The following is a 26,732-nucleotide window of genomic DNA, read 5'->3' as shown; positions in this document are numbered from 1 at the left end:
TAGACCGAGCAAATTGATCATTTGCCACTGATCAACGATCAATTTTGATCATTGACCATTTATTTTCTTTTTAATTTGGATTCTAAATTTGATGGGTTCAAATCGAAATCGAACCGTCCAAGCTCAATTCCGATTCAGTGCTGAACCAACTCCGAGGCCGTTTCGATTTGGATTTGGATTCGGATTGAACACTGATCATGCCTACTAACTGACCACATTCTACTAGTAAACCACATGCTATAAGAAAAAAATAAACTGTATATAATTGGTCAATTCCATTAGTAACATAGTTATTGATGCTTTAAATTTTATCATGAATACCGAAAACCAAAAAAGTAGGCACTTTGTATATCTGTATTTGGTGCAGTCTAATTTGCATCATAGCAAAGCCTTTGGTCTTAGCAATTGGTCTATTGGATTATAGTTGTGGATTTCAGTGACAAATACCATGATAACAAAACATCAGACAGTCCAAATTCAGATCCAGAATTGTTAATTTCAAAAGAAGATAAAGGAACTCAAATATTACACAAAAAGGAGAAACCATTAAGCAAACATCAACATTACCTAAGTTGAACAGCAACCAAGTTTCTTCTGTGTAGAAGCATCATCTTTCACATTTATTCTCTCACCTTTACTAGGAACAGAAGAAGATGCTGCATCATCACCTGCCTCGACTGCTCTCTTGCTGACAATTCGGTAAATCTGAGTCAGGACTTCTGCAAATGCATTGTCTACATTTGTTGCTTCCAGTGCAGATGTTTCCATAAAATATAAGGATTCTCTCTCCGCATAACCCTTGCCATCTTCAGTTGGAACAGCAACAAGGTGACGGAGATCTGACTTGTTCCCGATCAGCATGACAACTATGTTAGGATCCGTGTGGTCCTTCAACTCCCTCAGCCAACGCGAAACATTCTCAAATGTGGCGCGCCTAGTGACATCATAAACAAGCAATGCACCCACGGCTCCACAGTAGTAAGCACTTGTTATGGCACGGTACCTGCAATTTTATGTCAGATTAACCAACATGAATTGCACAAGATTTCAGCTGGAATTGCACCAATTACCACAGGACATATGGCTTTCAGCTTATGTCAGATCAGACAGTTTCAAGTGCCATGGTATTATTCTCAGGTTATATCAGAGCATCCATCTACCAAATTTTTGCATGTCAATATTTTACCACATTGTGACCGGTGGTAGTTTACACATTCATGTATCTTTTTTATCTTCTGTGCAAAATTTAGCACAAGTAAAGTTATAATTAGGCTTACCATGAGTTGAACAACTGAATCTACCTAACTGACAAGCACATTTTGGAGAAAAGCTTAATGATATACTCTTCTCGTAGTTACGCAAGTGAAAGGCGTAAGCTTCAATAAATACATCATATGCTAACAGAGAAAAGAACTTGACCTCCCCAGTGAAGATTTCATGATTCAAAAGCAAGTTTTATCAGGTTAAGGCAAAAAACAAATCATTTTAACATTATTCTATAATCTTGATAAAGGATTGCAATTTGCAGCATTCCGACAAAGCTCTGTAATTTGAAAGCATACAACTGCCAACTATGCACATGAATGATATTGTTAGATATTTGCTCCTACACGATGCTCCAGAGAGAGGGCTGTTGACAATAGTAGACTGGTGATGAGAAAATGGAATCCTTTTAATCCTAGTCTAAATCTTAGAAGACACTAAACTTAAATTTAGCATATTCTGACACATCGATATCATCAGAGAAGGCGAAGGATTTCTATGATAGACAAAAGGCAAAGCAACTAAATGCTTAAATCTGGATACAAAGGTTAGAGTAAATTGCTTGAAATAAGAATCTTCCTATGTTGGGAAGAAAAAAAAGAAATATACTATCATATAAAAACACAATAGTTAACTTTATGAAACAACATAAAAGAAACTCCATTATCCATGAAGATCTTCACCGAAGAAGTGGTCATGAAGCCAATATGACCAAGTACACTCAACAATGCTCTAAGGACAAACATGTTGCCACCTTTATCACATTATAAACATGTTAACATTGAGGACAAAAGCAATTGAAAGAGATGAACAACTGAATGTCCATTTTGTAGAAAGCATAGTAGATGCCAGACATGATGTATAAACCAATATTAGAAGAACACCGAAAACTGATTGCAGTTTTCTTATATCAGACTATTTAGTATTTAAATATTTTCATACTGTTTAATTGATTGTGTGTTGCCTGTTTATTCCAAGACTTTGCTTTGCTCCTCTAAAAGCGTAATCCTCTGGACATTCCACTTTCATTCTCCTAATATTTGGTGCTGATTTCAAGAATCTAGGAGGGACTGCCACATCTTTTTTTCTTAAATTTGCTATACTGGACCACAGTCAGAGTCTACAGAAAATATAAAATTATTACCTTGTTAAAATTATATTTATGCAACTGTCTCATACCTCTAATTTCTCATATTCTGCTTCCGAATGAACCACATGGATACTCGATAAAGAACTACTAATTGCTAGACACGTATACATTCATTTTATCCTACTCTCTGGAAGCCCAGTACTGGCTTTCCTGTAAACCTCTTTGGATAGAGAAGCTATTATGGCCAGAAAGAGCTTAAGAACAGTACTGCCCAATTCAATTTGCAATTCCGATCCTCCAATTCAGGGTTCTTAAAGGTAAGTGACCTAACTTCTTAGTCTTTTACGGACAGAGTACTAAACTGATGCAAACTCCAACTTCACTGTTTCTAGAATAAAAAACGCTTTTAGTGACTATACTGGTAATCTTAATCCTTTACGGACATTGTTCCTTTTGTTCGATTCTCTTATGAGGAGCTTCCAAAGATTAAGCTCATCCGACCAATAAGATTTTAAAAGCATCTAAACAAGCCCTTCATTTGTGGTGATGCCATTTAATATGGCTGCGCAAGCTTATGTATGTAGGCATGATTGACATAGCTACGAATTATTTGCTTTCAAATTCTTTATCAATAGTAAAAAAAAAAAAAACAGAAACAGATAGGAAATAATAATCTCTATCAAGGAAAAAAAACAAAAAACCAAAATCAAATCAATTCCACATGGAATAGATCGCCTATGGGGGTTTTCTTTGATCCACCCCTAAAGACCTAAGTAATCCCTTACCACAACCCGAGAAGCCAATCAACACTCAGGCCAAGATAAGAGGGGAGAGGTGGGAGACAAGATAAGCACCTCTCTTGGCCGGCGGTGTCCCAAATCTGGGCCTTGAGGACCTTGCCGTCGACGGAGATGCTGCGGGTTGCGAACTCGACGCCGATGGTGGACTTGGACTCGAGGTTGAACTCGTTCTTTGTGAAGCGGGAGAGGAGGTTGGACTTGCCCACCCCGGAGTCCCCGATCAGCACCAACTTGAACAGGTAGTCGTAGTCGTCCTCCGCCCAGGACCCCGCCATCTCTCTCTCCCTCTCCCTCTCAACTCCTCCGTGCAAGGACAAGCTCGCGCGAACTAGTTATAGTTTTGAAAGGATAGAGGAGGAGGAAGATTCGACGACTGTCGGGGAGGAGGGCAAGAAGTTGAGCAGGACACAGTGACGAAGATAGGAGCTCTAATTATGAAACACTGCTTTTCTTATTAGTTTGCAGTTAACCCGCACTGCCACCTTCCTTCCCATTCGATGCTTATCGGGCCCCTTGTGGGCCCAAGGTTTGATGCCCGATCACGCATTCACAAAATCCCTTCCGAGGCCTCATGGTTAATGATTCGGTACGCGCAGCTGGGTTGGGTCGGCTGGCTTTCTTTTCGGCTGCCAATTGCGATGAGGACGACGATGAGTGGATGGATCTCAGGACACGTACAACCACACGATGTCATATTACAACCACCTCATCAACGATTTAGAGAGATAAATAAATAGGATGAATCTATATGTCATGCAATATATACATATATATATATTGGGAGGAACATTTCTTTTATTTTTTCAAAGGACATAAAATATTTATTTTTTCTTTGCAAAGGATAAATGATGAAGACATTAACTATTATTTAAAATTTTATAATCATCTGATAAAATCTTCACCAAACAACCTAGCTAACACTATCAGGTAAAATTTTGAGCCCTCAATTTTTGATAAATGAATTTAGTAGATACAAGATTGATTAATACAAGTCCATAACTCAATGGTATTTACACATGAACAGCAGCATTTTTTTATTTTACCAAGTAGATAGAAGGAATTACCTAGCAACATGCTCGGAGTTCAAGTCGTCGCGCATTATATCCGATCTGCAATATTTAACTTAAAAAGAATATAAGGTTTATATTTTCAATGTCTCACTTGTTAAATAATGTACAAAGTTTTGTAATAATGAAAGAAGTAACAAAGAAAGAAACAGGGGAAATCCCTATAGTACATGGAAACAACCCAAGTGACTTGGGACTAATTTACTTTGGTGATCTGGTGTGCAGGCATCTTCCGCAAGTGACGAGCTTCAACAAGAAACGTGGCCTCCTTGTCCTAATCTTGAGATTTGAGAGCTGTAAAGAAGCCATGTAAGTAAATCATATGAATTTCCAGATAAGGAATCATAATAAGTAGCTGAACTAGATGAAGACGACAACAACATCATTCATGCACCATATCCTTGTCTTTTTCATGAGCCAACACACTAGATAAGAGGAACACTTGAAAACTATATCGTTTTGTGTTTCTGTCCTCGATAAAACCAATCATTGGCATAAACAACACATACGCTAATCAAGAAAGGCATGTATTGTGAAATCATACGAGCATTAGATGTCATATAATAATTTCATTTTTGTGTCATCAGGTGCCTAACGCAAGAGTGTCAAAAAAAAAATTTAATTTCATTAGCATAGCTCATAGTATATGGCACCAACAATAATATTGTCATTTTCCCACCTTTAGAGCATCTCCAACAATAAGCAACTAGGCTTCATTCAGGTTGCAAACATAGATTTCAAATAACAATGAGTATCAATGTGAAAGTCTCGTCAGTTAAAATTAAATATAGTGTCAATCTCAGTTATTAATGATGAAATGCATTTTGTGAATACAACCACTTATGCTGCACGAACACTAATTTGCAGCTCGAAAATAAACCTTTTTTTTATAAATCATTGAGTAGGTTTCTCCGCCATAGATGCAAAATAAGACAGTAATTACCTTGGCTCGGGTTGTCCTAGAGGATTTCCAGCATAACAAGCTTCTTGATCTAGGCTCCAGTCTCCTGTAGGATTTACAAAATTACAAGACACAAACGGCAAATACTTTCTGTTAGGCAAAATTGAGAAAATAAATGCAAATTAGCTTCCACAAAACACGATAAGTATCATGAGGTACCAGAGTATTTTTGAAGGCTGCATATTCTGTTAGGTTAATTTCCAACACCATTATTACTTCAACATCAAATAAAACTAAATTCCACATTAAGACAATAATTTATATCAGTAGTTATCTAACAAGAGTCCTAAGTAGGAGCTAGCTAGAATAGCAGCATCGATGTACAGTTCCATCCATGCAGGACTTTTGTATGCATGCCTTGTGTATAATCAGATTGTAAATGTCAGTGCATCCCAGAATGAATCTGGTGTTTCTGCATATGATGCATGTACCCTGGTGGATCTCACCTACTCCTGCTGATTTGAATTGGTGGTAATTATTCATTATCAATCTAGGAGGAAAACTTTATGGACTTCTTTCCAAAATCTTCACTCATGTTGGTCGTCATGCCAAAAAGAATCAACAATTCCACCATTTATGATGGCGGCAATATCAGATAATCATCAGGCTTAATGAGCAAGTATATTTGTGATCTGCACATTATTTAAATAATCAGAAATACTTTTCTGTAGTTGCTTTTTCATAGGCAAGCATATCTTTGTACTGCAGCATCAAATTAAGTAACCAGAAATGTTTTTTTCTCAATGTTATTAATTGAGAAGATCAGAATATACAAGGTCCAAGTGAAATTTGACTGCATTCCATTAGTGCTGGATTCCTATTTCAATGTCGCCATGTTCAGTTAGAGTCAATCTTACACTAGTTTGCAGATATATAAAATTACAGGCTGTTATGCATTTAAAAAAAAAATCTTATGAAAATGGAACCAAGCTAAAATTAGAAAAAAAGGTCGGCGCTTATACTGGATTAATTTTCTTTCGTAGTAGATTATATTATATTATAAAGAAGGAACAGATTAGTAAAAGGATTATGAGCTAAAATGCTGTTATATTACTCACAGATTCTCCTGCTCAAGCTTTTCAGCTATTGACATGGCTTTGTGCCTGGACCACCCACCTCGTCGAGAACAACCTTCTGCCTGCTGAATGACATGAGCGAGAGATACCCTGCCCCTAACTAAACTTTTGTTCTGATTTTGTTCAGTTCCCTTCCTTTCTGACAGAGGAACCATATTCCTATGATGCGAAGTTGATGCTTCTTCACCTACACTTCCAAGACCTTTTTCCTTCAATCCCATAGTCTTATCCATTGGCTCATTTTCACGAGGTTCTGCTTCAACAATTTCATCTTCTGTCATCACATGGGGACCCGGGTGCAGCCATCTAGATTTACTAGAGCAAATTCTTCTGAGAACATTTTCTTCTATAAGCTTCCCTGCAAGATTTTCAGATTCTGAATAAAGTAATTTTTTATTCTTCACAGATTGCCGCTTTTTTGTCATCTTAGAAGAACCACTTTCAGAACCAGGAAGAGCAACTGGGACATCTGATCTGACACCATTCCTAGATCTACATCTTATTTCAAGTATTACCGGTGAAGAAAGCACAGACTCAAATGCTTGTAAAATCTGCCCTCTGAACTTTTCAGCTCTAGATTTATTTGCATTTGAACTGAAAGCCAAGTGCACAGTAGGAGCTACAGTGGGGAAGGAAACGATAACATCAGTCATCTAGATTAGTAAATTAAGCAACAAATAAGTTTGAATTAATTCAAGCATTCTTTCTTCTAATTTAAATATACGAAAATCTAAGAATGACAATGATCAGGCAAGCAGTTCGAGTCAACTTTTAGACCTATGTATCATACTTCCTGAGATCAACATTGCTATACCACTGCAAAACCTTTTGTACAATACTTGCTACTGGTAGGTGAAGCATTTCTAACCAACACAAACATCTGAAATGGAGTCAAAACTCATAAACCACAGAAGAGCAGAGTTTGATAAAGACAATAGTCAGCAAAAGATAATAGATTAATTGATGATAAAGAATACTAAAACAACCAAAAGAAAATATAAAGACTTGCATCAAACACTCTTAGTTCATCTTGAACATTTGGTGAACTTTCTAATTATGATACTAAGTCCTTAACATATACCTCAGTGAAAACATTGTATAAGAAGTTAGCAGTCCAAACTTGATCCTGTTGGATCAGCTTGACATAATTAAATCCGGTTGATTGAGTCCAAATATCATGTCTGATTAGATTGAATTCATGTCAAGCATTTCAATTAAAGATAGGGCCAACCCAAGAAAACAAAATATTAATTAATTTCTTCCTGACAAAAATTGCAAGCACTGGAACACAAATTCTTGGAATATAATGTATGGTGGGAGTTGCCCCAGGTAGGTGAATTATTTTTCTTGATTGGATAAAAAATTTTGAAGTCCATAAAAGGAATCTAAATTTGTTTGATTATTATTCATTATTACTCTTTTCAGTCAGTTGAATTACATGTGTATGGCCATGATGTAACATGCTTCATGAAAACTTCAAGATCAATCATACCCTCCTTTTAAACGAGATGTACCTAAGTCCATACTTTTAATGAAGTAAAATTATATGGCAAAGCCCCATGGAAACCAATGACAGTAATGCCTTCTGAAAGCATGTGAACACCCTCAGTTGTTTTCCAAAAAAACCTTTATATTCAGAGAAATTACTGCATGCAAAATTTCCCGAATAGGAACAATTATTAATAATGAAAAAGGATTGCTGTCATAAAAACATAAAGATATTATAGATTAACAATGATGAAATTCATCGTACATGTATCTAAGCCACTCGAAAGCCATCAGTTCCTTTAGCATATAGAAGACACGAACCCACAACTCATCCTCATCATTATATTAGTACATATATTTCGTGTTGGAATTCAAATAATATAGTTAAACCATCAATCCAAAATCTTAAATGTGAAATTTTTAGCCCCAAAAAGTGTACTCTGGCTTTGCCCCTGACCGTGTTTAATCATGTTAGATGTATTCAAGCAAACCTTTGCTTCTCCATATACTGAAAATGGGTTCTGAGAACTTACCAACACCTAAGCTAACTGAATTTAGATTCCCTTCGTGATACAAAAACTGTCTTAATGTATCAGATGGGATATGCTCTAGTACTGCTTGCCATATCTTCTCAGTATTCTTGTGTCTCTTGCCAGAGATATGTGAAGTCTGTCCACCATCCCCCTTCCCGTTGGCCATCATAATGCAATTTCTTAAATCATCATCACTTCTGCCATTGCTGTACCCTTGCCCAACACCTCTTAAAAGACTTCTTTCAACGAGTTGCATGTCATCCTGCTTGTTGGTAGAGCCCACATGTGTGTCTGTCATGCAATGGTTTTTTAGAAACATTGGACTGCGATTGAGACTTCTGTCTGTAGACGAACTAGGTAGCATATATTGCTGATCTGGAGCGAGTTGAAGAAGAGCAGCCGTTAACCATGTCAATTTGTCGCTCGATGCCCTCAACTGTTTTTCAGCTTCTGAGAGAGTCCTGAGAGCCTGCCGTAATCTCTCCATATCTTCCTTGGACACTGAAACCAACAAATTAAACACACTATAACATTGGAAAATTCTAGACAAACCCTAGAGGACAAATAAATGCAAAAACTATCAAATCAACCACGAGTAGACAAGAACTGTGTTTCACATGAGAAGCACACTCCAATGACCATTTGTAAAGTTCAACTCCTAACAAAGCCACCACAAGTGGAGGTTGCGAAGTTTCTTTATTAAGTCGCATAAGCATAGGTTGAAGCACAAGGTAACTCACAAATTTGCTGGCGGAAGAACTTTCTGCGTAGTCTTTCTCGTGTAAAGACATAACTACCAGCAAGAATATCAGTAATTGTAGTTGCAAGCTGTGACATTAATGCCAGAGGATCCACCCCAGTTTCCATAATCTCTCTTAAGCTCTTCACAGTGTTAACAGTGTCTGCGGATAATGCCAAATCAAGCAGATCCACCAGTTTTTCATCAGACACCAACCCAACCTGGATAATTAACACATAAATGTCAATATTTCACCAAGCACGTCATGAAAAAAGAAATAAGACAGCAAAAATGCTTCAGAATTAGTTAGATTTTCAAATTTACCAAAAGTCAATGTCTGCGTAAGTTTCATGAGGAAAGTTTATACTGTTTGCTTCCTTCAGTTCAGCAAAAAATAAATTAAATTGATCATCTAAATAAACCCATTCTGAGGCTGCAAACTATAATAATGTAGTTATCTTGAATAAACAATGTTAAGAAATCTGTACTGGAAACAAGAGAAAAGACATAAAAAAAAGAATTTGAAAACTAAAAGCCAAGCACAAGGAGACAAGAACAAGATTAAACTACATAATCAAGAAATCTGTCTGATCTCATGCTTCAATAAATGGGTCTAGAGCTGCTGTGTATGAATCAAGCACGATTCATCGTCTTAAAACTTAAAAGTTCATACTTGAAATTCAGCCATTTCAAACTAATAGTAAATGCAAACAAAATCATCCTATTATTTTCTTTGTTATCCGGAGACAAAGAATCAAAAGTTGGTCAGATTATAAAATTCTCTTTTTTTTTTTTAAATAGCAGCAAAGCAGCAAAATGTAGGCATGATCATGTGATTACTTACCACAGCATTCAAATTCATTCAATCACAGATCTAGGACATTTGCATCTTCTCTCCACATATCTTTAGTTAGAAATGCAGAGCATGAAATTTTCAAGATTAACAGTGGGATAGTTACAATAGAAAGCAAGCGCCTGATACATTCAGGTTAACGTAATGATATGGTAGAATGATAGAAAACTTACTAGCTCCTGGACAAGTGGAAGAGAAATTTTCTTCCCGAGCAAACTTAATTGATCAAGAGTCATCTCAGCATCTCTTAAGGAGCCATCTGATCGTGATGCTATAAGTTTCAGAGCATCCTTGTCAATTTCTAGACCTTCACTGGTTGCGATCCATTGCAAAGTAGAGATGATATCAGAGTCTCTCACTTTTGGGAAAAAAAACTTTTGGCACCTGGATATGATAATATGAGGTAATCGGTCGAGATTCGAACAGATAAGGACAAAAATCAAGTGTCGCGGTGCTCGATCAATGTCCTTTATGATGGTACTCCAAAAATTTGAAGGCAACCCATCGCAGTCATCAAGAATAAACACTCTATATTGGGATGACCTTGGTAACAGCATCACGTCATCAAAGACGTCCTTAATGCTCTCAAAATTGAAGTTACCAACTGGTCCAAATTCCAGCACATCTCTGCTCCTACCTAGATTATTTGAAATGCAGGAACTACAAACATCACAAGGTTTTGGAACCTCCACAGACAGGCAATTCAAAGCTTTAGCAAATACGCGAGCACAAGAAGTCTTCCCTGTCCCATGAGCTCCATAAAAGACATAAATCAACCCTACTTTTCCTCTTAAAATGGCATTGGAAAGAGCTTGAACGACCAAGTTCTGTCCCACGAGATCTTTGAAGGTTTTTGGCATGTATTTCTGTGTCAGACTCCTGTGTCTGCCACGACCACACTGTCTAGACCTCTGCTGACTTGATCTAACTTCAGATGCCAGGTCAGAGTCTCTATCATGCCTCAGGCTATGATTGGAGAAAATTTCCAGCTCTCCTGAATAATCCCTCGAAAGGAAACGATGAGCACCACTGTCCTGAGAATCCGGCGCCTCAATCAATAATGGTAGAACTTCAGAGTCTGAGCTCGTTGATGGAGTGAAATGATCGGATGCTGTGGCCACATTCGAAGTATTTCCTTCTCTTTGTGGAACAGGGCCTCCAGCCTTTTTAATCCTAGAATCAGATAGCCCACAGGACAAACCCCTCCCAGCTATATCAAGAAATGTCTTTCCTCGATAATGAATTCTTGACCAATTCCAAGGAATCCCACATACATTTCTCTGCATCCGTGCAGCCTCCAGCTCAGTATCTTCTTCAAAATCCTCCGCATAACCTTTATGGTTCTTGGAATCTTGGGCTACAGTGTCTGGAGCAATGGTTAAATCATGGCGATCACCGAAACCTCCCAAATCAACAGATCCCCGAGCTCGCCTTGCACCTCTCAGCCTGCACTTCTTCCCCCTATTTGACTGGCGATAATGGTCATGATTAGTATTTTCTACATCATTGTTGGTTCTTCCCTTGCTCTCGTGCCTACCATGAAGAAATAAGTCTGAATTTTTCTTGCCAAAATTGCATGACCGGTTTGGAACCTCTTCCAATTGCTCGGGTAGTGCCTTAGGTGTGAAAATCTGTCCATTGGCACGCTTATCGGGCTCCTCCTTTTCTTGTCCCACCACTTCCTTGGGGGGTGTCTCCTTCAAAGTAACTCGGTTGCCAGACAAACTATCGCTCTTGCGACTTCTGCCTGTCTCTTCTGCTGTATTGATCACAGCATCCTTGTCTCTTTGCTCAAAATCGTAACCACCAGCGGCTTCCACGGCAGTGACTTTTGCCGTTGCCACACCTCCGACGAGTGGTGAACTTACAGACAGTCGGCCAATCTCTCTCCGTCGATCAACTTCTATAGACCTCCTCCTGCTATTGGTAGAGCCATCCTTCTCAGATTTCCTGGCAAAGCCCGCCACTATGTAAGGGGAGACCCACGAGGGAGGACTGGTGGACGGGTCTCTCAGGGACGTCGACTTCTGGAGGACAATGAGATCCCTCATGAGGGACCTCTCGGCGAAGTTGGGGCTCCGGCGGTGCATGTGGTTCTTCAAATGTATGCAGTTAGTCAGATGCACATGGTTGCGAAGGTGGTCGCTGATGGCGCCAGACTCTTCTTCCCTCGGGTGGCTGCTAACGTTACTACCGGTCTCATCTTTGACGGGAACTCTATGAATGGCCTTGGTCATGATCAGAAGCTAACCAAATCTTCAACCCGAAATGAGGACCTGAATGAATGTTTCAGACCTCCAATTCTCCATTCTCTGTGTGTCTTTGTGTCGAAGAAAGAAAATTCCAAGTCACAATGTGCATTTGCTTTGGACCATCTAAAACATCGGAGCACGGAACACATCCATGCTTACATGAGATTCCCGGTTTCAGCACGAGTTTTTGGCGCACAGATTTCAACCCCGCAATCTTGGTAAACAAGAAGCGCCAAAAAAGATAATTTTCACAGTACACAACATGAAGATCAAAGGAAAAAAAAAAAAAAAGGAAAGAAATCAGCTCAAGAATCTAGACTTATGAGCCCCAAGAGTAACCGAAAACCGAAATTCCTGATCATCACACCGCTAATTGATCGACGGATTTCACCAACGGAAGTAGAAACGGAACAGAAGAAAGAAAAAGGAGAAGGAAACGAAATCTTGAAAGAAGCTGGAAGACAGTCGTTGCCCTAAAGAACACACCAAAGCGTCGGAAGAACGAGAAGCATCGAATCACAACACGTACCGGAAGCGTAGTATCTCCAGGTCGCCGGCCACCTCCCTCCCCCGAATCACCGCCACACTTTCTCGGGACAAGAACCAACCATAGAAACCCCAGCCAGAAGCTAACGACAAGATCGAGAAGCGGAGGAGCCGTGTCACCTAAATCGACCGAATGCTCCGACTACGAAGCGGGATCTGAGCCATCCCCGTCCCCGCCGACCCCTCCGTCACGTGAAGCCCGCGCCGACCGCTTCGGAGAAAGGAACGGAGGGGCGAGGATCAGCAGCGAGCCAGCTCGCCAGAGGCACCCAAAGGTGGAGGAAAGAAACGTTACGCCCGTGCCCGGTGAGTTCTTTTTGAGGGCGGTGACTGCTTTCTTTCGCTCCCGAAACAACGATACAGATAGGGTTGTCTTTTCCCGTATTTTCCATTCATTAATATATCTATCTATATATATATATATATATCATTTTTTTTATTTAATTAATATAAATTTATAAAACAAAAGAGAAAAATATTAATTATTATAAGACCGTTTTTGTTGGGGTGAGGGAGTGAGTGAGAGGGCATCAACGGCGAAGGAATCCGTAACAGTAGCAGTAGCTCGAAGGGTGCACGTGGTGAGGCTGCGGTGTCTACGACTGGTGTAGGAGACGCACATGCGACATGGGGGCTCCGCTTTGGACTCTTCCTCTCTGATGCCGACCGGTGTATGCAACGAAGAAACGGCCACGTCGGAGCCGAACGGAACGGGGAATGCTCGATCAATCATCGTCGTGAACCAAAAGGCGTAATCGACGAATGTTGTGGTGTCGTGGAGCCCCATTTACTCTGATTTTAGCAGTCAATATATATTATAATTAATCGATTTTGGCTTTATAACGTATGTTCCTCGTCGATATCTCATGCATTAAATCCGTATTTTATATATATATATATAGATGCATGAATGATGAAGAAGGTGAAAGGGGGGCGTAGTTGTACGGAAGCGGGAGAGATGGGGAGTGGTCCAGCGGTGCCGACCTTAGCACCGCCAATGTATGCATTGTATGAATCGGTGGCTTTTGCTCCCCCCAAGTCGCTCTCACTTGCTTGGTTTCTTTCGTTGGATTCGTAACCAAAGTCGTGGATGTGGGACCCGAGCATTTCAGAGCATCGTTGGACCCTAATTTGGTTTCAGGCTCTAAGAAATCTGTCTCATCCGCCATTAATACGGGAATCCTATGTGAAGCGTAAAATTTCGCATCGACGAGATTTGATCGCAGAGATGTGGTGCGATGGAGTGGACAAGAACAGAGACCATTCTTCCTCTACGAGTAGGAGTAGGGAAGAAGAAGAGATGGCGATGAGTTGGCGTCCCCACCCAATGCGAAAGATTGGCATGGATTTGTTGGCAGCGGTGACGCGATGATAGTTGCGAAAGGACGGAAGGAAGGATAGGACAGTCGCCACTGTTCTTGGGAGAGGTCGTATGGTATGAATGAAACAAATTTACATGTTTCCTCTCGGTTTCTCTTTCTTTCCGATTAATAATATGGTATCAAAGCCAAAAAGATTATAGATGTAGAGAGGGTTAGAAGACTATAGATCTAAAGAGTTAGAATGTCAAAAATCCTAGAAAAGATACGTATGAAATCAAGTAACCAATTTTTGATTATTTTTCGTATTTATGGTGATAAGATAGAGGACGTTTGTATCATAAAACAAAAAATCTTTCAGTCAATTACATCAAAATTTTATTTTGTTATCTTTTCTATTAAAGATTCTAAAGAAATCAATGAATTTACTATTGATTAATTATAAATTTTTTAACAAAAAATGATCCAACAAGACAAAGAAGACGAAGAAGCCCTACGAGCGACAACCAATCAAAAAGGATAGAATCTTAAAAAATAATGAATGGTAAAAACAAATATCACAAATCAAAAAATAATAATATTATTATTATTATTATTAATAATACTATTGATTCTGAATGAAAAAAAGAAATAAGTATTCAACCAATCAAAATTCAAAGTCTGAAAATAAATGTCAGATCGAATGTTATAGATAGGTGTCACAATAGGATCATTATTATTTTGAATATCATACAAATTTAAAATATTTTTAAAAAAAATTAATTTTGTAGAGAAGAGAGAAGAGAGAAGAGATCTCTCTTTTAATGGTGTGCTATAAATTTAAAAAAAAACAAAGGGACTCATAAAAGACTATGGTATTTATATTTGGATACAAGGTGTGTGAAGATAAGGTTATATTTTCTCAATTGGATAAATCCTTTCAAAGGACAATAAAGTTTGGAAATGATTCTACCATCTCACTTATATCTAAACTATTTCTAATGTTTCATTTGTTTCAAATTTTAAAATCAATTTACTTAGTATAGGACAGCCTCAAGAGAAGTGTTATGAGATCATTATTAAGGAAGGGGTTTATCAAATTCAAGATTTAAAGAGAGGAATTCATTGCTCAAGGCAACATGACAGTGAACTGTATATTTTCTTTATATCTAAACAATATTTCTCACTCTTAATTATCTGCAAAATTAAAGAATATGACATGGTTATGATACTATCAATTTGAAAATTAAAATTTTAGTAGATTAACAACCTTATAAAAGAAAAAAACATGATAATTGGACTTTCATATTTTGATTGCCATCATGAGTTTCAGAAGATTATGTGGTTAGCAAATAATATAGCGAACAATTTTTCAAGGCAAAATCACTGAGAGCAAAAAAAAAAAAAGTATTAAAGTTGGTCCATCCTGACATATGTGCTCATATAAATCTGACATTTAATGGAGGTAAAAGGTACCTTATTATTTTTATTGATGATTATAGGAAAAAAATTTAAGGTATATTTCTTGTAGGAAAAGTCTCAGGCATTTGTAGTGTTGAAGAACTACAAAGGATTTGTTGAAAAAAAAAAAATCAAAGGACTATAATACTATATTAAATATGACTATCAATGTGATTATAAATGTTATAATTTCTTCTGTATAATATAATATTGTTAGTCATTCCTAATGCTATACAAAATAACCTATATAATTTATCTCATCAAGATAATCTTATTATTCTATTCAATTATATATATATATATATATATATATATATATATATATATATATATATATGTATGAATGTATATATGTGTGTGTATGTATGTGTGATTATAATACATATCATATTCAATTATAATATGTATATATAAATTTTAATTATATAAATAATAATATCAATTATAAGGTCTACTCAGGATCATTGTATTGGATCGCTCACGGACTCAATCATAAATATATATTTTTTTAAACACTTTAGACGATGAATCCTAAGTTAATGAATCAACTATCAATACAATCAAACTCAATTTCTTAATTGATATTAATTATTTTTATATTTTTTCTTTAAAATATATACCCTTATAAAATATGATTATGACAATAAAATATGTACCCTTATGAATTTTTTTGGATAAATAATAAAATACCCAAAAATAATCCTTGAATCTAATTTCTTTTTATATAAATCGAAGACTCTTTTCTTTTTAGAACAATCGTAAATATATAAACGTCTTAAGTTGAATTTCCTATTAATCAATAACTTAAAAGAAATTAATGAAATTGACTTATTAAGAACCTTGTTTAAGATATATAATCATCCTTAGAACTTCTCCTCAAATTGATTTGAGTAAAAAAAAAACTCATCATGCTCCTAACCATATCCATAAGAGTATAATTTTACCTTTCCATTATCTTATTATGTTGTGGCATATTTAGTAAACTATAATGAGTATAAATATCATATTATTCTATGAATTTAGTAAAAGAATCAGAATTAGGTTAATAACAATAATAAAATTTATCACTCATATTAGTCAAAAATTTAAAATATAATTTAAAATATCATGTAAATGAAAAAATATTTATTGTAATTCACAATCCATAAGACTTTGGGATATTAGTTATAAATAATATTCATCATTTTTTTCAATCTAATATTTATTGAAATAGTTCAATAATAATAAAATAATAGCTAGAATAATTATTGAATATTAATTAGCATAAATGAAAACCCAAATAATAACTATAATTATGATGAAACATAGATCATACCTTTATATAAAAAAATAAATATTATTTCATAATTTCAAATATATGGATGTGAATAACCAAACAAATATCTATGAACAATAATTAAATTTTTAATTATCATATGTAAAATTTTATCAATACATCACATGAGAAAATTATAAAAAAAATTATAATTTATATTTTTTTAATTTCAAATGAAACCCTTAGACCAATCAACTCTATTTTATTAGGTAGATTCAGAATTAAGCTAAACATCAACCTAATTAAATTAGTCAAAAATTAAAGTTGATCAAAATAAAAAATAATTAAATTTTATTTTTTTGGATTTGATCCAAATTTGATTAATCAAATCTAAATGTAATCAAATAGTCAATTTTATAATTAAGAACACGAGTAAAATATTTTTAATTATTAAAGGGTAAAACTATAATTTTACATGGGATATATAATGAAAATATTTTATTTCTCAATGGCATAATTAAAAAAAATTAATATATATATATATATATATATATATATTAGAATTATCTAATTTTTGAGGGGTAAAAATATCCTTTTAGTTAAAAAAACTCTTGAACCTCTCTCGTAACTACTGCCACCGCTGCATTCTACGTCACTCATGCATGTGGATCTCATCGACGATGTACTAGTCATTTGTGGCTTACGTGTAGCGTATGATGGTGTGACTGTTCTCACATGGTTAGCCGATGACATCGTCGTCGTCACGTCATCCCACCATGTCATTCTATCGCACCCACGTGCAACTATGCACCGATTGGTGACCACTATGATCACTGTAGCGAGTAACTATGCTCATGAGTCCGTTGTGTAGCCATTGGGTACTATGGCCTTCGACGTCTAGCAAACGATATAGCAATGTTGCTACAGTCGCTAGTTAAAAGATAGCACTACAACCATTGCATGTAACTATATTGCTATAGTCGTTTGCGACCAACGTAAGTCGATTATAGCAAGAATGTTGTGCACAAGCAGCCATGCATGCAATCGCCATTAGCAATTGCACCTACGATGCTTTCACTACATATAGCAACACCTGTATGCAATCGCTACCCAAGACTACACCAGTGATCATCGAAGGCCCTTGCCCTCAACAATATTATTGATGGTAGTCTATCGATCAAACATGACGAATCTCGCATTATCTGCAAATATGTGATATGATAGATGATATAAGAAAGCAGATCAAAATCGAATAATACATTTTCACAAGTGAATAATGTTAATAAATAGATATAAGTATAAAATAGATATGAAACACTTTTATGATATAAAGTATTTAATTTCAAACACATAGTCCTGGCACCCGATGTAAACATAAAAACCGTAATCAAGCTATTATTATATGAAAAACTTCAATGTAAAAAACTGAAATCAAATAACAATAGATCAAATATATAATGCGTATATTTTAATATTATTCAAAAAGCCTTTATATGATCTATATAGGTACATTATCGTTGGATCTAAAAGCTAAAGTGATATTGAGAACTAGATTATCTTTCTTTTCTCTTCTTGCTTCTCATAGGGCCTGTATAAGCGATAGATTAGAGACTAAGAGGAGGTAAGAAAAGATATATAATCTCTCAATAAAATCACATCACATCACGAATCATATTGTTTCATATCCGTAAGAGGTCCTATCTATTTATTATAGGTGAGAGTAATGACTATAATCATAATGATAAGTAATTAAAAAATTTTCTCCCATCAAGATCATCTTGAATCATGTCATAATCGGACTTTCACTAGTGACTATAATCATAATCCAATCAAATTTATAATTATATTACTTAATGAAAATGAGTCATATAATATAATAAATTTAAGTTCGATGGATTAGCCATTTAAGTTATTTTATCTTTTGTAAACATATTTAAAGAGACGAAACAAATTTATGTGTTTCCTCTCTATTTCTCTTTTTCACAATTAATAATATTATTATGTACGATGTAAAATATATCAAATAATGGTACACTCCTTAATTTGATCATAAATATAAATTATCCTTCAATTGTTTCCTTTATACAACAAACGCTCGCCGAAAACTTTTTCTCCATGTTTGTCAAAAGTCCCCAAGTGGGAGCAAAGTACCTATCATCCCAGTTTGAAGTGCATTCAAACCAGAGACGAGTTTTGCATCCCACGTGGTGGAGACGTGGCTTTCCTTTTGTTTCACAAGTTCCCATGGCTTTCCTTTAACCATGCGGGCTTCCCCTTTTATCTTCTTCCTCATCCTCCTGCTGAATCACTGCACAAAGATATGCTCCACTGATGAAGAATTCATTAGATGTAATCATTGAGGTACCTCCGCTGTATGCTGCTATCATTAAATTAGTAGTTCATGCTATTATCATCTTTGCAGCTCAATAACAATAGTTAACTTTACTGCTACCATTGTTATTTGTGGCGTTAAAATCCGAGCATGAGAATAAACAATTGTGATCGGACTTTGGAAGGTGGTGAGAGCGAGTAGAGGCTGCAGCAGAAGCGCGCGCCATTCACAACATTACAACAGCAACCTGAGAGGGACTTCAATCGACTGGGGAATGCAAACAGCCGAGGGGCGATCTGTTCTGTGTGTCCTCTTTGCGTGTCGTTTACCGAAGGAATCCTCGTGTCTTTGCCGTCACAACATCGAGGCCTCACGTTTCCCTGCAATCACAGGGAACGCACGCTTTCCATTGGCCGAGCCGCAGAGCTCAACAGTGGCTTTCCAGCGACGACATCGACCGGTACCTCGATCAAGATACTGCTGATGTAGATATCAAACCCGGTCTAGACCGGCCAGAACTGGAATCGAATACCCTCATTTTTTTCTTATTTATTGTGAAATATATTTTAAATTTGTTGGAGGATATTTATTTTTTACTATGAGAAAGAACATATTATATTGATTATTCACTAATCCTAGCAACCACTATGAATACCAACAAAAACTTTATAGTACATTTCTACTGACCAAACCACTAAATAAAATATGACATGAATGAGATGGATCCAACTGTGAAACCATGTGGGCTTTGCTCACAATATGTATATATATATATATATATATATATATATATATATATACATATATATATACTTCCAAAGGCTTTAATATTGTGGGCAATTTAAAAGAACGACCATGAAAAATCGGTATACTCGAAAAGGCCAAAAAAGAAAAATCATGAAGAAAAAGAAAAAGTTTCCATTGGGTCCAATCAGCCATCAATATCCGTGGGTCAGAAGAATTCTCCACGTGGACGCGCGTGACTGCTGGTGATGGGAGTGATAGAAACAATGATGGCGGGGAATGGGATTCAAAAAAATGGAGGTGGCAAAAGCGACAAAAGCAAAGGAAAACGAGGGTCTACTTTTGCTGCACTGCGCTTTATTTCTCTTCGATACTCGCTAATTGTACGAGCTGTCCATGCGACCGGCAAAGAAGGCGAAGTGTCGGGTAAAGCCGCCACTACCGAATTGCAGGCGCAGTCACTCCCTGCCACTCTCAGTCCGCCACTTTCTTTCAAAACCAACCCCTCCCTACCAACCTTAAACTTGACCACTACCAACCTATAGCGGTGGAGGAGTCCATAAGACTCCCACGTTCGTTCCCCCGTAACCGCCACCTTCACTCCTCGCCAACTGCTGCTTGTTTCTGATTCGTTGGGAACCCATACTGGTGGCAGGAAAGACCGGCTTAACGATAGGGAAGATGGGATGGAGAAGAAATCAACATCATCAACAGCAGCAAGAACAAGAACGACGAAAGCAGGAGGAGAATAAGACGAAGAAGACTAAGAAGAAGAAGAAGAAGAAGAAGCTGACCTCGACTTCCTCGAGCTTTTCTTTCTCCAGCGTTCTTCCTTTCTCTTGGCTCGCTAAACTCAAGCCCAAGAGAAGAACCGCACCCGTTGTCGTGCCACCTGGCGCCGTCTTCACCCCTCCGCCTTCTCCTTCCCCGCCTGATCCCCAGCTCGATCCCCTCGCCTACTGCTCCGCCGCCCCCGGCCGCCTCTCCGTTGGGGAGGATGGCGGTGGCTCCCGACCGAGGATCACTCCCGCGGCGGCGCGCCAGCGGTCCGCCCGGCACCACTCGGTGGGCGATCTCGAGATCACCCTTGGCCACATCATCCCGTTCTCCCGGCGGTCCACGAGGCGGTGGGTCGAGTCGGACTCCGGGAGCGACGCGTCGGGGTGCGATCTCGGCCTCGGCCGGCGCCTCCCGCGGCCGCGGCGGAGCACGAGGACCACGGTGGTATATACTTCGGATCAGCGGGTCGACACCGATGGCAGGGATGGGCTCCCACGGCGATCGTTCGGCGGGAAGATCCAGCATAGAGCCAAGGTTAGGGTACGCTCGCCGCGCGCGGCAGCGGCAAAGGCGGAGGTGGAGAGGATAAAGGCGGCTGCGAGGAGGGCGGAGGGGAAGAGGAAGGGCTTGGAGAGGTTCGCGGTCGTGAAGTGCTCGCGCGACCCGCAGAGGGACTTCAGGGAGTCGATGGTGGAGATGATACGGCAGAAAGGGATCGGACGGCCGGAAGAGATGGAGAGCCTGCTCGCCTGCTACCTCTCGCTCAACTCCGACGAGCACCACGACGTCATCGTCAAAGTGTTCCGCCAGGTCTGGTTCGAGTTGAGCCAGAGTCCAATTGACGGCATTGATGGATCCAGTGACCAATGTTGATCATCTTGATCGCCTCTGCATTCTGATGACATCTAGACATCAATAAAGACACGTTTCCATTTTCCATGTTCTATGATATCCTATGACGGCATTGCCATTAATGTTTATTTTATTTACATTCCACCCTGTGAAAAGGGGCATTTCTGTAAATGTCGCATCCAAGTTATCGGGCATAAGCCTTGTGTACACAACAATGAAGCAAGCATCTATCAAGGATGACTTGTTATATAGCGATGGATTCCAGGATTAAGAGAAGATGTAGACTTCATCGTATCCTCTCCTGATACATGACACGCTTGTTAGCCTGCAAAAAATGAAAGGAAAAGAAAGAAAGAACAATTAGTAAACGAGATGTCATCCTACCCAGCCTTCCCGCAGTAAGTGGGGCTATAATTGTATATGAGATTGTCCAGAACTTTCTCAGTGGGAGGTCTGTTTGAGGATTTTCGTGCCTCACTGCAAAAGAAAAAAGCATCATGTCTGTTAATGCTTCCAGTAGATGATAAGAATTAGACAATAATAAAAATCATAAGTCTCTATTATTTGAGTTTGATTATATTAATATTTTATCGTTAAAAAATCATATGTTAAATTTAAAATATTTAAATTTTTATTTATAATTTCTATTAAAATCTTTTCATGTATTCTTGTATCTTTCTTTATATTGTTAATCATTTTATCTCTTCTGACAATCAGAAATCTCCTAAACACATTAACATATATCTTAATCAATTTCCATAAACGATAAAAATCTCAATTATAAACATAAAAGGTTAATATTGGAGATGGATGACTCAATTTATTAGTAAAATAAAATATCTCAGGCTATGGTTTAGACTTCACATAAGTATGCATGCATTGCCAGTATTTGCTTTTAACTGGAAGAACATAGTGCCAGAGTACCATGAATAACGAAAGGTGAAGTATCAAACAGCCGGAGCAACGCAATGAAACAAGAAAAACCAGGATTGGAAAAGCCGCAAAGGTTCACTTCCAACCTGATTAAGTAATTCGCGACATGTTGAGTTACTCGCACTGCATCCTCACTATGTGGTATCATTGATAATCCCCATTCAAAAGCATTTTTCTGCAGTATCCAAAAGAAAACTTTGACGTTAGCTAATTTGAGGACGCAGCTCTATACTTGTCCACAAAGGTGAAAAAAAGATTGAAATTATTATACTAGCACAGGTCAAGATTAAGTGTGTAAAAGATTGTTGTATAACTAGCAATTAGAATTTTCAAGGACTATACCACCGCTGATGATGAAGGCTAGGGCATCAATCAGAGTTCCATTAGGCAAAAGTCAGCAGTAATATACTCATAACTCTATAAGAACTCTGAGGGAGAAAAAACAAAATCAAGATTTAAAAATGTGTTTGTCATTTCTGGCCAAACCTCTGTAGATTGTCTATCAGAACAATATGTTAACCAGCAAGTGAACCAAGGGTCTCAAACATATCAAATAAGCAGTTAAAAATTAAGATAGGAACTGCTCCTAATAAGAGGAAAATTAACATGGTGATCAAAATTACCTCTGGATGCCACTGGAAGCCAGTCACAGGATAGTTATATGCTTGTGCGGTTGAAACATAATCCTGAACTAGATAAAAATAAAGTTAAACTTTGTATCAAACTAAGAATAGAATATGCCAAATCCATTATCCTTCCCAAACAAGAATATGCCGAATATGTTATCCTTATACCTTACCATTTTCATCCTTCGATGTTGTCAAAATCCTGAAAAAGCTTGAAAGCGCAACATTATCTTTCAACCTCTTAGGTGATAAACCATACTTCCAGTTACAGCAACAATTCAACAGAAAGAGGCAATGTTAGGCTGCAATACCAGAACATCAAGCAGTCCACATAACAGCTAACAGCAATTTTAAAATTATAAGGCCAGTAAGATTATCAAGAAGGATAAATTCATTTGACACAAAAAGTGTGACCGGCTGAATTGCATGCGTCAGAACATTTCAAGAAGGTAATATTTAGAAATTTTTTATTCAAAATATGAAAAAAAAATCTTGGAAGTAAAGATCCTTGAACAAGAAAAGAATAAGGTCGAGAAATAAAAAAAAAAAGATCTTTATTGCATATGAATGTAGAAGGATATGAAGCTTGTCGGAAAATGGCTATAAGGATTTCACATACAAGTTTAGCCAATCTTACTTTATGATTTTGCATGGCAAGACATTCTGTGCTTAACTTCCATAATAATTCAAGTGGGAATCTGCAGAACCAAAGTTTGGCAATCATGATCATGCATATAATTCTATATAGGAATTACTATTTTATTAAAGCTATAAACTAGATAATGCAGATAACTGAGCCCACATGCATTATTTTACAATAGATTTTGTCCAGGCTGTCATGATTATCTCAGTATGTTTTCTGCATCCACTAACTAGTTGCTGAACACTGATAGATAATTAATAGATCATGCAGCTGAGGAATATGATTGTAGACATAAAATCTTGCTAGCACAAATGAGAGGGGTCCTTTCAGTCATCCTCCTTCCTCACAGTGAGACCGTCATACAAATAAATACCTGTATCCGTAGACTGATAAATGTTTTCCTCGGTTGATTGGATCCTAACATAATCATGGCCTCTTCTGTTTTCAAAGAAACTAACTGATGCCTTTATTTGAACATGTAAAGACAACTTTCTTATTACCTTTTGTCATCCTTTTTATCTCCAATATATAGTAGCCTAAAGATTTCAATGTTTAAATGTCTCTCCGTTCCCAATAACAGGAACCCAAACCTAATTATCTTATCGTATACTTTTTTCCCATTAGGTTTTATTTATTTTCATTGCAATCGCTTCAGTTAACTCCGAAGCACAATGTGATAACTGAAGAAAGACTTAGAAGTGGACAAAACACGATGTCAGAAAAAAAATCAAAATAATTGTCTAAGAGAAGTAGCAGAAGAAACCAATATCACAGTTGTTCTGAATCCACCACTAATTTTCTAAAGCAGTTTTTTAATTCAATTATGCATAAAACTAAGGGTAAAATATTCTGTCTACTTCAATAATGGAAGCCTGTAATTGCAACACTTTTTATTCATAATATGTGAATATTATTTACAATGTAATCGTCATTTGCAACTAACTGAATGATCACAAAAAACAAGAGTGAGCTTTTATTTAAAGACATCTTTTTAAGTTCTTTTCAACAAAACTAGGAGCTTATGCAAACTCTTGTGATAGATAAATTCCATCAGATTCCTTTCACAAATAATTGAAGAAAAGGAAGAAATTCTTGATCACTCATTTCAAGGTTCATTTAGTACTGGTATATACTATCATGACAGTTATAGATGATCAACAATAAATAATTCTCTTGGGCAAATAAAACAAGAATTATTGCAAAAGAGCTCCTGCACAAGTTTGACAAATGAATTGGATGGACATTATGCCGGAAGTTAACAAACCGCCCCTTGGAAAAGCAAAAAGAAAGAAACAATTGCAATTACCTCTCAAAAACAGACCCTTTAATTTCTGCATAATCTGGAAAATAAAGAGTGGACGCTTGATTCTCTCCTTTAAATCTCTCACATATATCGCAGTCCTATGATCATCAAAAAAAGTAATGGCATGTTCAAAACAAGGGAAAAATGGTTAACAGATTAAACTGGAAGATAATGCATGTGTATTCGATAAGAGCATCCACACATTGCAATATTAAAATCTCTACCTACAGGTTTATATGCATCGCAATTTCAAAGGGCTGATTCTTAATACGATGAAGGTTATCACTTAAAATTAAGCAAACAGTTTGAATTAACATAAAACATTCGAAATAGATACGTTTGTAATATTTATGGCGAAACAAAAAAAGAAGAGGGACTTACGTTGCTTATAATCATGCTTACAAGCTCAAACCCTAAACAAATTGCAAACAGGGGAAAATGGTCCCCTGCGTCATTTCTCTCCAAAGTTACCTGTCACAGCCAAGTGAAAAGTATTGTTACCCAAAGAACAATATCATCCTTTATCCAAAAGGGCATAAAACGGGTATGACGATTGTGCATCAGGGAAATCTCGAATTTTCATCTGTTTTGAATATATTTGAGCCAAGCGCCATCAAGATAGCAGCATATTTCAGATTAGCAAGAATACCTGAAACAGTTTCGTTATGGTCTCAAAGTACAATCCCTTCTTAGCCCATCCGCCGGTGAATAATACGCCATTAACCAAACTCAACTTCTGCAGTCACAAAAGGAGTAAATTGGGTCACTTGAACTCGTAGATTATCAAGATTCAACAATCTTAGCGATGTTTCCTTCACTACCAGCTAACCCTAAGTTTCTTCGACTGAGAAACTGAGTTAGGAAGAAGGAAAGAGAGAAGGAACGGTCCTACGTCCAGGAGGGTCTCCTCGGGCTCGTTATATATGAGAGGGATGACCCGGGCCCCCGCGGACTCGACGAACTTGACGTAGGAGGCCGGGATGTTGGATGCGCTAGTGACATTGCTGAGCCGGCCGGAGGCGCCGTCCCCGGGGTGGGTCACGATCCCGATTACCGGAAGGTAGTAGAGGGAGGGGTCCGTCGACGGGCAGCTCGACGCCTCCCCGGCGTAATCAAAGAACTCGGCCTCCTCTCCCCACCTACCTCGGAGAAGGACGGAACCGCCCATGGTTTCTCCGTAGGACGAGATGGAGGTGATGAAAGAGGCGATGAGAATGAGAAGAAGGACGCATAGGGAATTCCACCGCCCTGAGGTCATCTGAGGCGAAGGGTTAAGGCGAGAGAGGAGTCGCGAGGAACAAAATCGAATTTAACAAATTTTAACGAGTAAAATCACCTTTTTCTCTATTACTCGCTCACGTACCTTTCTTCAAGATGAAGCAAGTTGTGGGATCCACGACGCTTAGTCCACTCGCAACACATACAGAGTCCTTGGGTACAGCGTGAAACGGAATCCAAAGCTTTCTTTTGTTCTTTTGATGCATAAGACTAAAACCAGTGCCCATTACCCGCGGTCATGTTACGCACAAGCACACCGTGGATAACCGAACACTCCAACTTAGGTGATATTTTTGGGGTACTCCGTCATCGTGGACCCTTATCCAATGGCTCAAAAGTTGCCACGACAACCGCGCAGCTAATGCCCGTGAATGATGGCATGTACTCACTTCCTCCGCAAAAGAAATCGACCCGGTTCTGCTGGTGGTTCGAACTCTGCCCTACATGGTATATGTCCAATCACCATTCTAGTACATGTGGAGGTGAAGCACGTAAGGGTAAGAATAAAGTCTTTGCTCAAAGATATTTATATATCAGGGCGAAAGTTGAAACGTGGCAG

At 37.7% G+C, this 26,732-nt stretch overlaps 4 protein-coding genes across 7 annotated transcripts; 1 reads left to right on the top strand and 3 right to left on the bottom strand.

Moving 5' to 3' along the window:
- Nucleotides 1-449: 449 nt before the first annotated feature.
- On the bottom strand, nucleotides 450-3,577 carry LOC103989608 (ras-related protein Rab11D). The gene is made up of 2 exons (XM_009408500.3): nucleotides 3,208-3,577; nucleotides 450-1,003 (listed from the first exon to the last, which is right to left on the bottom strand). The coding sequence occupies exons 1-2, from the start codon at nucleotides 3,426-3,428 to the stop codon at nucleotides 568-570; spliced, it is 657 nt and encodes a 218-aa protein (XP_009406775.2). The 5' UTR covers nucleotides 3,429-3,577; the 3' UTR covers nucleotides 450-567.
- A 693-nt stretch (nucleotides 3,578-4,270) lies between these two features.
- On the bottom strand, nucleotides 4,271-13,039 carry LOC135677150 (protein STICHEL-like 3). 2 transcript variants are annotated; one of them, XM_065189110.1, is made up of 7 exons: nucleotides 12,652-13,039; nucleotides 10,044-12,336; nucleotides 9,019-9,238; nucleotides 8,279-8,779; nucleotides 6,240-6,876; nucleotides 5,164-5,227; nucleotides 4,271-4,514 (listed from the first exon to the last, which is right to left on the bottom strand). In XM_065189110.1, exons 2-7 carry the CDS (start codon nucleotides 12,105-12,107, stop codon nucleotides 4,422-4,424), a joined length of 3,579 nt encoding a protein of 1,192 aa, XP_065045182.1. In that variant the 5' UTR covers nucleotides 12,108-12,336; nucleotides 12,652-13,039; the 3' UTR covers nucleotides 4,271-4,421. The 2 variants fall into 2 exon arrangements, with proteins under 2 accessions (XP_065045182.1, XP_065045183.1); XM_065189111.1 differs by having other exon boundaries at nucleotides 10,044-12,190.
- Nucleotides 13,040-20,439: 7,400 nt separating this feature from the next.
- LOC135677564 (transcription repressor OFP1-like) lies at nucleotides 20,440-21,411 on the top strand. Its single transcript, XM_065189926.1, has one exon. The coding sequence runs from the start codon at nucleotides 20,440-20,442 to the stop codon at nucleotides 21,409-21,411; it is 972 nt and encodes a 323-aa protein (XP_065045998.1).
- A 91-nt stretch (nucleotides 21,412-21,502) lies between these two features.
- Nucleotides 21,503-26,198, bottom strand: LOC135677149 (gamma-glutamyl hydrolase 2-like). 3 transcript variants are annotated; one of them, XM_065189107.1, is made up of 10 exons: nucleotides 25,725-26,196; nucleotides 25,545-25,631; nucleotides 25,277-25,366; nucleotides 24,899-24,993; nucleotides 23,587-23,647; nucleotides 23,118-23,207; nucleotides 22,947-23,009; nucleotides 22,410-22,498; nucleotides 21,775-21,867; nucleotides 21,503-21,691 (listed from the first exon to the last, which is right to left on the bottom strand). In XM_065189107.1, the coding sequence occupies exons 1-10, from the start codon at nucleotides 26,151-26,153 to the stop codon at nucleotides 21,658-21,660; spliced, it is 1,131 nt and encodes a 376-aa protein (XP_065045179.1). In that variant the 5' UTR covers nucleotides 26,154-26,196; the 3' UTR covers nucleotides 21,503-21,657. The 3 variants fall into 3 exon arrangements, with proteins under 3 accessions (XP_065045179.1, XP_065045180.1, XP_065045181.1); XM_065189108.1 differs by having other exon boundaries at nucleotides 25,788-26,193; XM_065189109.1 differs by lacking the exons at nucleotides 21,503-21,691; nucleotides 21,775-21,867; nucleotides 22,410-22,498 and having other exon boundaries at nucleotides 23,123-23,207; nucleotides 25,725-26,198.
- Between the last annotated feature and the right edge of the window lie 534 nt (nucleotides 26,199-26,732).

The sequence above is a fragment of the Musa acuminata genome, chromosome BXJ1-6 (genome assembly GCF_036884655.1).
Source record: "Musa acuminata AAA Group cultivar baxijiao chromosome BXJ1-6, Cavendish_Baxijiao_AAA, whole genome shotgun sequence".
NCBI classification, from domain to species: domain Eukaryota; kingdom Viridiplantae; phylum Streptophyta; class Magnoliopsida; order Zingiberales; family Musaceae; genus Musa; species Musa acuminata.
Note: the sequence above shows the minus strand (reverse complement) of the source record. Positions and strands in the feature narration are given on the sequence as shown.

Excerpts from the sequence above, each read along its gene's own strand:
- LOC103989608 (XM_009408500.3), bottom strand. The coding sequence starts at position 3,428 with ATGGCGGGGTCCTGGGCGGAGGACGACTACGACTACCTGTTCAAGTTG. Across the intron at positions 1,004-3,207 it reads GACACCGCCGGCCAAGAGAG|GTACCGTGCCATAACAAGTG; the intron begins GTGCTTATCTTG and ends ATAAAATTGCAG.
- LOC135677149 (XM_065189107.1), bottom strand. The coding sequence starts at position 26,153 with ATGACCTCAGGGCGGTGGAATTCCCTATGCGTCCTTCTTCTCATTCTC. Across the intron at positions 23,648-24,898 it reads AAAGGGTCTGTTTTTGAGAG|ATTCCCACTTGAATTATTAT; the intron begins GTAATTGCAATT and ends TTGGTTCTGCAG. Across the intron at positions 23,208-23,586 it reads TTGCCATGCAAAATCATAAA|TATGGTTTATCACCTAAGAG; the intron begins GTAAGATTGGCT and ends TGTAACTGGAAG.
- LOC135677564 (XM_065189926.1), top strand. The coding sequence starts at position 20,440 with ATGGGATGGAGAAGAAATCAACATCATCAACAGCAGCAAGAACAAGAA.
- LOC135677150 (XM_065189110.1), bottom strand. The coding sequence starts at position 12,107 with ATGACCAAGGCCATTCATAGAGTTCCCGTCAAAGATGAGACCGGTAGT. Across the intron at positions 8,780-9,018 it reads GTTCTTCCGCCAGCAAATTT|TGTCCAAGGAAGATATGGAG; the intron begins GTGAGTTACCTT and ends TGTTGGTTTCAG. Across the intron at positions 6,877-8,278 it reads TTCAGTTAGCTTAGGTGTTG|CTCCTACTGTGCACTTGGCT; the intron begins GTAAGTTCTCAG and ends TCCCCACTGTAG.